This window comes from Corapipo altera, unplaced genomic scaffold, assembly GCF_003945725.1.
Source record: "Corapipo altera isolate COAL_440 unplaced genomic scaffold, ASM394572v1 60747, whole genome shotgun sequence".
NCBI lineage: Eukaryota > Metazoa > Chordata > Aves > Passeriformes > Pipridae > Corapipo > Corapipo altera.
In genome coordinates, this window is record NW_020885057.1 from 86,706 (window position 1) to 97,084 (window position 10,379).

The 10,379-nt window shown below is 51.5% G+C and overlaps 1 protein-coding gene across 1 annotated transcript in view; it reads left to right on the top strand.

Moving 5' to 3' along the window:
- The window catches only part of LOC113959722 (transitional endoplasmic reticulum ATPase-like), a 44,762-nt gene extending 42,085 nt beyond the window's left edge, over positions 1–2,677 (top strand). The window contains exons 15-17 of the mRNA XM_027668940.1: positions 1,163–1,318; positions 1,660–1,814; positions 2,232–2,677. Coding sequence (XP_027524741.1) covers positions 1,163–1,318; positions 1,660–1,814; positions 2,232–2,337 — 417 coding nt within the window. The 3' untranslated portion in view covers positions 2,338–2,677. The remainder of the gene's footprint in view (positions 1–1,162; positions 1,319–1,659; positions 1,815–2,231) is intronic.
- Positions 2,678–10,379: the final 7,702 nt, after the last annotated feature.

Here is a 10,379-nt window from a genome sequence, read left to right on the forward strand (position 1 = left end):
TCTGCTTCCAGGGGGCCCAGGGGTTCCATGGGCCTGCCATCTCCCCCACACAGAAAACAGATGGGAAATGGAAATTGAAGAGGAACTGCTGCAGTGAACTGTTGCTGAACTCTTATCGTAGGCAAGAGCTATGTTCCTTGCCTAGGGAGCAGGCAGTAATGCAACTGGTAGTTAATCAGAGAAAAGCAGATGTCAAGTGAGAGCTCAAGCTATTTTATGCCAAGCTTACCTTTTTAGGTGCTGCTGGGAAGGAAAGTTTCAAAGGAGGTTGCAGTACTACTCCCTCAGTTGAAGGGAAGGAGCAGGAGGTTGGTTGTCTTGATCTGCCTGTGCTCCATTTCCAGTCTGACAGTGTTTCATTTGACTCCTAATGCTGAGACCTGAATAAATCATCTCCTAAATCCACAAGTCAACCTACCTCTTCTTGAGGGTGAACAGTGCAGAGGCATTCTTCTCCTCTACTCCACTCTTGTGAGACCCCACTCAGAGGGCTGGAGCCCCTCTCCTATGAAGACAGGCTGAGAGAGCTAGGGCTGTTCAGCCTGGAGAAGAGAAGGCTCCAGGGAGACATTATAGCAGCCTTCCAGTACCTAAAGGGGGCCTACAGGAAAGATGGGGAGGGACTCTTTGTCAGTGCATGTAGTGACAGGACAAGGGGGAATGGCTTCACACTGACAGAGGGCAGGTTTAGATTGGATATTGGGAAGAAATTCTTTACTGTGAGGGTGGTGAGACACTGGCACAGGTTACCCAGAGAAATTGTGGATGCCCTATCTCTGGAAATGTTCAAGACCAGGTTGGATGGGGCTTGGAGCAACTTGGTCTAGTGGAAGGTGTCCCTGCCCATGGCAGGGGGGTTGGAACTAGATCATCTTTGAGGTCCCTTCCAACCCAAACTATTCTGTGATTTACAGCTGCTTCACAGGATCTTGCTGGGTGTGGGGGGAATATGACCTGCCTTATGTGGTTAACTTTTTCCAAAACCAAGAACCTTAACAGCTCATCTTTTCAAAATTGGCCAAAGTTAAGGCAGCACCTTTATACCATGGGATCTAAAGACACTTTTTTGTCACCTGAGGGTGTAAGGTGTAAAGGACAGGCCTCTCTTGGTTTTTTTGTTTGGTTGCTTTTGTTGTTGTTTTTGGGTTTTTTTTCCCACTAGGATGTTGACCTGGATTTCCTAGCTAAGATGACCAATGGCTTTTCGGGGGCTGACCTGACAGAAATTTGCCAGCGTGCCTGCAAACTGGCCATCCGCGAATCCATCGAGAGTGAGATCAGGCGAGAGCGCGAGAGGCAGACCAACCCTTCTGCCATGGTGAGTGGGACACTCCAAGCTTTCCCTGCTCATGAGACAGGCAGCCCACTTTTGCCTGTGGGTGAGGCAGGATGCATTCCTCTTCATACCCTCAGGTGGGGATGAGTGGGGTCTCAGCACAGAGCATGGAATGGGAGCATGAGGCCCTCCTGGGGTACCTCACTTGTCAGCATTTCTCAGAAGGCCCCTGCTGCAGCCCTGACTTAGTCTGCCACAGTGTCTCTCTCCAGCCCCAACTTTGGTGGGTGTTGGAGCTTCCTGATCTAGCGGGAGGCTGTGGGTGGCTGTCAGGCCTCAGAGCTTGGGCATGCAGCTCACCTGGGCCCTCTGTCCTGCTGCAGGAGGTGGAGGAGGATGACCCTGTTCCTGAGATACGCAGGGATCACTTTGAGGAGGCCATGCGCTTTGCTCGCCGCTCTGTCAGTGACAACGACATCAGGAAATATGAGATGTTTGCACAGACCCTACAGCAGAGCCGTGGCTTTGGCAGCTTCAGGTAACCATGGTGGAGTGGGGAGAAGGGCAGCATGGCTCAGTTAGCCCCAGAATAGAGCATTGAGGCAGCTTTCTGCTGGATTCTGGGTAACAAATTCCCTCTTCCACTGCATTTTCCCATTCTCCCCAGCATGTACAGCAGCCGGCTGAGCATGTGGCAGGTGTAGGCTGTGCTGCATGTTGATTGTAGCTGCTCTGTTAGTGCTCCTGAAGTCCAACGACCCTTTTTCCTTTTAACACAAGCGACAGCCAGAAGTCATATAAGCCTTTTGTGTGATCTGCTGTAAGGTTTCATCCCATTTCTCCTGCCTCTCCTACTTGTCACTGGGGATTAGCACAGAGGGAGGGGATGGTGCTGAGCTGCGAGTAGGCTTTTGAACAGCATCTCTTCTCTCCCCTTCTGCACCATAACATGCAGGTTCCCATCAGGTAACCAGGGTGGTGCTGGTCCAAACCAAGGCACAGGAGGTGGCAGCGGGGGCAACGTGTATAGCGAAGACAATGATGACGATCTCTACGGTTAACTCCCTACTTGGTGGACTAGCTCCACATCAGACCTTGTTGTACAGCAAAAAAATCCAATGTTCAGTGGACTCTTGGCTTCTTCATTCTTCAGTCAGAACAGTGTAGCTGCATATCAGACTTTGTACAGGGAATGTTTTCTGCAAACACAAATCCAGAGCAGTGTTCAGTTGGGAGGCAGACAGTGAATTAACAAGGAGGGAAACCAACTTAGTTTCTGAGAAATTTCTGTTCTACTTTATGTGTCAGAATCAGCAGCTTTAGCAAAGAATACAATGCTAGACTGTATAAAAAAAATCCCACAAAAATGATAAAAAATAATAAAAATCCCACAACACTCCTTTGTGTGTGACTGGTGCAGTGTACCTTGTGCTGTCTCTGTAAACCTCATGTCTCATGTGCTATCTGAGCACTCCTCAATCTGGTGGAACCCATCTGTATGCATGCTTCTCTGGTGTGTTCAAGGTTACTCTTTGTTGTTATATCTCTTAACCCAAGTTAACAAAAGAAATTGGTTTGGCAGTCTGTCTCTCCCCTGCCCCAATTTGGCAGGAAGCACCAAGTGAGAGAGCCTGGTAGCAGATATCGCTTCTCTGATGCTGGCCCTGAGCTGTCGGGTCTCTTGCTGCTTTAGCTCCTCTGCAGCAAAGGACTTCAGTAATCCTCGTTCCATCTGCCCTGCCTGAAGGCAGGCACAAGGGGGCTCTTGGGCTGTCTCTGAAGTTTGTGGTGCAGCATTACCCCCACTATGATTAGGAAAGAGGGGATGCTGCAGCACTGTTCATCAGGCTCTGTGGAGAGATTTTCCCCCTTCTCCTGCAATGTTTCATGCATCCCTTTGGGTTTCTGATGACAGGCATGACTCTCTGCTGCCAACCTGCCCCTTGTTTTGCCTCATACTCAGTAGTTGAGTTCTGATCATAGTTCTTATCCTTCCTTTATGCTTTCAGGTTGCTGCCTTGCTCCTTGATTTATTTTCCCTCCTCTGAACTGAACAATGTGCAACTGCTGTACTTCAGTGTTTTATATGAGAGAAACCCTGGGTCTGGTCCCATCATGCACACAGGAGCAGTGTGACAGGCTGGGTATGACTCAACTGTGAACTGAAGGGGAGAGCCTGTTTAAGGCAATGACCATAAGATGCACAGTGGTCATGTGCTATTGACTTTCGGGGACGGTGCAGGAACTGGCATCCCCCAAGGATCAGTGTTGGGCCCAGTCCTGTTTAATATCTTTATTGATGATCTGAATGAGAGGATTGAGTCTACCACTAGCAAATTTGCAGATGACACTAAGTTGGGGAGGGAACGTCGACCTGCTGGAGGGTAGGAGGGCTCTGCAGAGGGACCTGGACAGGCTGGATAGATGGACTGAATCCAACAGTTCAACAAGGCTGAGTGTTGGGTCCTGCACTTGGACCACAACAACCCCATGCAGCACTACAGGCTGGGGGTAGAGTGGCTGGAGAGCAGCCAGGCAGAAAGGGACCAGGGGTACTGATTGACAGCAGGCTGAACATGAGCCAGCAGTGTGCCCAGGTGGCCAAGAAGGCCAATGGCATCCTGGCCTGTATCAGGAAGTGTTACCAGCAGGACCAGGGAAGTGATTCTTCCCCTGTACTTGGCACTGGTTAGGCTGCACCTCGAGTACTGTGTCCAGTTCAGGGCACCTCAGTTTAGGAAGGATATTGAGACGCTGGAGTGTGTCCAGAGAAGGGCAATGAGACTGGTGACGGATCTGGAGCACAAGTCCTATGAGGAGAGGCTAAGGGAGTTGGGGTTGTTTAGCTTGGAGATGAGGAGGCTCAGGGGAGACCTCATCACTCTCTACAACTACCTGAAAGGAGGTTGTAGCCAGGTGGGTATCTGTCTCTTCTCCAAGGCAACTAGCAACAGGTCAAGAGGACACAGTCTTAAGCTGCGTCAGGGGAGGTTTAGGTTGGACATTAGGAAGAAGTTCTTCACAGAAAGAGTGACTGGGCATTGGAATGGGCTGCCCAGGGAGGTGGTGGATTCACTGTCCCTGGAGGTGTTTAAGAAAAGACTGGATGTGGCACTTAGTGCCTTGGTCTAGTTGACAAGGTGGTGTTGGGTCGTGGGTTGGACTCAATGATCTCAGAGGTCTTTTCCAACCAAGTTGGTTCTGTGACTGTGAACTGAGGATATCTGCAAAGAAGCTTAAATGTAGACTGTGTGGCAGAAGGGTGCCCTAGGCTTTTGGGGCTGAACCACGCTGAAGAGGGCAACCTCCCCTGTGGCAGGAGTTATGTGGGATCTGAGCAATGTGAGTTTCAGCCCCAAAGCCTGGCAGACCTAGGAGGGCTTCATCAACCTGTCTAGATTTAAGGGAAGAGGGGAGACAGGGAAGAGTCTTGTCTCAAAATGGTAGAAGGATGGGACTATCCATGAGAGGGAGGCTAGTGCATAGCAATGGGGAGAAAAACCTTCCATAGTAGGAGGACATCTAAGCCCCTGGAAAGGGCAGGTAGCCCCTGTTCAGGTCCTCTGTTCTACTTAAGAGCTGTCTGCCTGCCAGGATCACTCTTGCCCTGTCCTTATGCCACCTCTGTTCTGCCTTGCAGAGAAAATGCTGCCATTGTCTCCTATGGCACCAGGGTTAAGGATGGCCTGTTCCTCTCATAGACAGATACCTGGGAGCCAGGAGAGCCAAGCAGGGAGGGCTGGCACTCCCCTTTCTGGGGGTAACTGGCACCTGGAAGCCTTTACTCCAGGACTGCTTCCTTGCCTATACTTCTCAGTTGCTCTATGTTCCTCCAAGCAGGGTGGATGCAGATACTGGCTTTGCTTTTATGTTATACCCATTTATCAGTGCAAGCCCAAGAGAGGCAGCTCCAGCCAGGGAGGGAACCAGCCACCTGGAAAGGTTCTCCACCCCTGCTGGGAGCTCTCTAGGACTCTTCCACAAGCCTTCCCCAGCTCTGGTATTGGATGAATTTCTTCCTGCCTGTTTGGGGATGTGACCATTCAGCAAGCCCCCAGCAAATCTACCCTGGTGTCTCTGTGCTGTGGGGGCTGGGGCAAGCAGTGTATAGGATAGTAGGGTATATGTGTCCCAGCTCCCCAAAGCCTTCCCTACTACCTCTCATAATTGCAAATGCTAATTAAATCCATCACAAGGACTGGAAACCCTCATCTTTTATCCCCTGCCACCTGTGGGATGTGGCTCCTAGTGGGGACAGCACCCACAGGGGTACTGAGAGCATCTGCCCTGCACTGGATCTGTGTAAAATTGCTGGGGGGCTGAAGGTGTCCCCCAAATCAAAACCTGCATCGGTCAGGGAGCTTAGCTAGGGCTTCCCTCACCCCCCATGCACCTCCACCCCCACCAACCCCAGGAAAGCAGGCAGCACCAGGGACTGTCTTTGGCCCCAGTCCATGCTCTTTTCCAGGGGCCACCCCTGCAGCAGAGATCCCTGGGAGCTGCATGAGCAAGAGCCTTCCCACAACACACTCCTCCCCTGCCCAGCATCTTCCTGGGGAGACTGGGCAGCCCCGAAGGTGCTGGCAGCTGGGGCTTGTCCTGAATGGAGCAGGAATGGCCAGGTGGGCAGTTGAGGGAAGCCCTTTCTTCACTGCAGTGGTCAGCATTTCCTTGTGCCCCCCTGGGGTTCCCCATGTGGCCCCAAAGCTACATCCCTGTGTCCTTGTGTGTCCCACGTCCATCCCCCACCCCCAACCTTACAGCCAGGCCCCACAGAGGGCCAGATGTAGCAGGATGGAGGACTGCCCCCCCCCCCCCCTCCAAGGGGTTGGCATTAGAGACTGGTCCCTGACCCAAGAGATTGGGGCCCTGCAGCACCCCAAAAGTCTCTGGGCTTAGCAGGGTGCTCCTGCCAGCAGAGGGCAGGCAGGGGCCATGCTCAGCATGTCCCCTATCCCAGTCTAGGCCATCTCTATGGGTATCCCTGGCCCCAGGAACCTCCCCTTAGGCATCCTTGTCCCATGAGCATCCCCTCCCTCTGGCTATCCCTGCCCCAAGAGCATCCCCACACCATGGGCATCCCTCCACTACAGGTATCTGCCGCGGTCCGAGCGGGGGAGGGGAACGGGGCCGCGACACGGCACGGATCCCAGACACAAAGGTGGGGTGCAGGTAGAATCTTTAATCCAGCGTGCGCACGGGGTTTTTATCCGGAGGGAAAGGGCCAGAACATAGGGTGGAGCAGGAGACAGACAGACGGGGGGACAAACCAGGATTGAGCCGTGGGCAAAAAAGGGGGGGGGAGCACAGGAGGGACCAGGGGAGGAAAGGGCGAATGGGGGCTGTCTCCTGCCGCAGCTTCTCCAGCCAGTCGGCAGAGAAGACAGAGCTGCAGGGAGGTGAACAGGCCGGGACATGCCCGGAAGATACAAATTCGGGGGAAACACACAATGTGTGAAGTCCATTCAATCGCTGTACATATTTTTCCATTTCCGGAATCGTTCCCATTCCGATTCCTGGTCCTCGACAGGTATCCCCTGCCCCAAGGGCATCCCCACACCATGGGCATCCCTCCACTATAGGTATCCACTGCCCCATGGATGTGCCCTCCCAAGTGATATCCTCTGCCCTATGGGCATCCCTGGCAATATTGTCAGTCCCCATGGCTGGTGGGAGAGGGCTGTGCTGGCTCTGCCCCCAGCCTGCCCAACCCATTAGCTGCTCCCAACCCTGTCTGCTGTGTGGGCTTCAGGATGAGCTTGTTGTAGGGTGATTTTTATGGCCCTGAGCTCTTGCCTGGGAGAGGGCAGTGAGCCACATCCCCCATTTGGGGTTTGGCAACCTCTGCCCAGACCCCTCCCAAAACCCAATGCTTATGGGATTTTGTTCAAACCATTTGCCCTTACTTGCCTCTTACTTGGTGCCCTATGGCAAACATTTTTCCTGGTGCCTCTGTCAACCACATCCTGGGAGCCCCAAGGGGACGCAAAACCCCCATGGGGTTGCCGTGGTGCCAGTGGGAGATAAGCCCCTTCCCTGACCCTGCTGTCTGTGCCCAGACCAGGGCAAGCAGAACCCCAGCGTCTCCCATGACAACACGCCCCAAGGAGGTATGTTTTTTAAAATACTTTAATTTTTCTTTCAATACTGACATAAAAAAAATTTAAAAAAACCCCAAACAAAATAACCCAATCCTGCTATAAAATATTCAGGTCTCATTGAAACTGAGAAAAACAAAGCAACTCGCATCTGTGCACTGACTTGTCTTTTCCCTCCAGCAGTGTCCACTATGTCTAACTCCACAGGGATCAGTGGAGTGAACCAGCGGCATACCTTTGCCATTCAAACCAGGTGATAAATTAAACAGTGCCTAATGAGGTCTCCTCACCCTGTACCAGAGCTGTGGCACCAACCAACCTCCCCGCCCTGTATGACACAATGTACAGTTGTACACCTAGCCTCCAATGGACACCCCATACTAACCCCTCCTCCCCTGTCCAAAAGGACCTCCTGTTTCAAGTCAATGATTCCTCCTTAAAAAAAAATAAGGATTCCTGGCAGAATATTCCAGAGGTTTTCTCTGTGGTGCTGTAGTGGAAGAATACAGAGCCTGGTCAAATGTGCCTCCCACTCTAGGAGCCCTTCCCAGGAAAAAAAATGGCACAAGGCCATTATGAAGAATTTACGAAGAGAGCTAGGTCATGCAGGAAAAAAATTAGGGAAAGAAAAGTGGAATTTGAAGTTAATTTGGCTAATTCAGTTAGGGATAACAAAAAGTCCTTTTATAAATACATTAATAGCAAAAGGAGGGGCAAGGAAAACCTCAATTCTCTGTTGGACTTGGAGGGAAATAGAGTTAACAAAGATGAGGAGAAGGCTGAGGTACTTAACACCTACTTTGCCTCAGTTTTTAGCAGTAAGACAGGTGGCCCTCAGGACAACTGGCCTCTAGAGCAGATAGACAGAGACAGAGAGCTGAATAGCCCTCCTGTATTCCAGGAGGATATAGTTAGCGACTTACTGAGCCAACTGGATCCTAACAAGTCTATGGGACCAGACGGGATCCATCCCAGGGTGATGGGGGAACTGGCAGAAGAGCTTGCCAAACCACTCTCCATCATCTTCCAACAGTCCTGGCTCTCTGGGAAGGTCCCAGATGATTGGAGGTTGGCGAATGTCACCCCAATCCACAAAAAAGGCTGCAAGCAGGACCCTGGCAACTACAGGCCTGTCAACCTGACCTCGGTGCCTGGCAGGGTTATGGAGCAGATCATCCTGAGTGCAATCACACAGCACCTTCAGGATGGACAAGGGATTAGACCCAGCCAGCATGGGTTTAGGAGGGGCAGGTCCTGTCTGATCAACCTGATCTCTTTTTATGATCAGGTGACCCACCTGGTGGATGAGGGGAAGGCTGTGGATGTGGTCTATCTAGACTTCAGCAAGGCCTTTGACACTGTCTCCCATAATATACTCCTGGAAAAACTGGTAGCCCATGGCTTGGACAAGTGCATCCTCTCCTGGATTAGGAGTTGGCTGGAGGGTCGGGCCCAAAGAGTGCTGGTGAATGGAGCTGCATCCAGCTGGTGACCAGTCACTAGTGGTGTTCCCCAGGGGTCTGTGTTGGGTCCAGTCCTGTTTAACATCTTTATTGATGATTTAGATGAGGGGATTGAGTCCATCATCAGCAAATTTGCTGATGACACCAAATTGGGAGGGAGTGTCGACCTGCTGGAAGGCAGGAGGGCTCTGCAGAGGGATCTGGATAGACTTGAGAGATGGACTGATTCCAATGGGATGAAGTTCAATAAAGCCAAGTGCCGGGTCCTGCACTTTGGCCACAACAACCCCATGCAGCGCTACAGACTGGGCACAGAGTGGCTGGAAAGCAGCCAGGCAGAAAGGGACCTGGGGGTACTAATTGACAGGAAACTCAACATGAACCAACAGTGTGCCCAGGTGGCCAAGAAGGCCAATGGGAACTTGTCCTGTATCAAAAATAGCGTGGCCAGCAGGACCAGGGAAGTGATCCTTCCCCTGTACTCTGCATTGGTGAGACCACACCTTGAGTATTGTGTTCAGTTCTGGACCCCTCAGTTCAGAAAGGATATTGAGGTGCTGGAGCGGGTCCAGAGAAGAGCAACAAGGCTGGTGAAGGAACTGGAGCATAAGTCCTATGGGGAGAGGCTGAGGGAGCTGGGGTTGTTTAGCCTGAGAGAAGAGACCAACCCCCACCTGGCTAGAACTTCCCTTCAGGTAGTTATAGACGGTGGGGGTTGGTCTCTTCTCTCAGGCACTCAGCAATAGGACAAGGGGGCACGGGCTTAAGCTCCGCCAGGGGAAATTTAAGTTGGATATCAGGAGAAAATTCTTTACAGAGAGAGTAATCAGGCATTGGAATGGGCTGCCCAGAGAGGTGGTGGATTCACCATCCCTGGAGATTTTTAAACGCAGATTGGACGTTGCACTGAGTGCCATGATCTAGTAAATGGACTGGATTTGGACCAAGGTTTGGACTCGATGATCTCGGAGGTCTTTTCCAACCCAATCAATTCTATGATTTTATGATTCTAAGGCGGAGTGGGCCAAGAAAGGTAAGAACTATAAAAATTCTCCTGATAGAAATGCAAAGGTGTCCTGGCTTTATAGACAATGTGTGCCAGGAGGCAGGACCTCAGATGGAACAGAAACCCCTCCCTCCAAATTACAAAAATTTGAAATTATGAGACGTTTGAGAAAAGTGTAGAAATGAATAACAATTTTACTAAAAATGGAGAACAAAACAGAACTAAACAACAACCAAACAATAACAGAAAATGTCACCCAAAAATCACTGGTTCACCTCCACACCGCTGAGGTAGCAATGCAGTCTCAACACGGTCACATGGTCCTGCTGTAGCCCAGGCAGAGATGTGGCTGCACAAGCGACAACAGTGGTAGTGGGGCAACTGCCACGCAGAAGTGACAACTATGGCGGTGGCAGGAAGCCTGTGGCTGCGCTGGCAGTCAGAGGGCTGTGACAACAGCGGCAGTGGCTGTACTGGTGGTCAGAGGGCAGCAGCAGCAGTGACTGTGCATGGCGGGGGAAGCACTGGTATGTGGA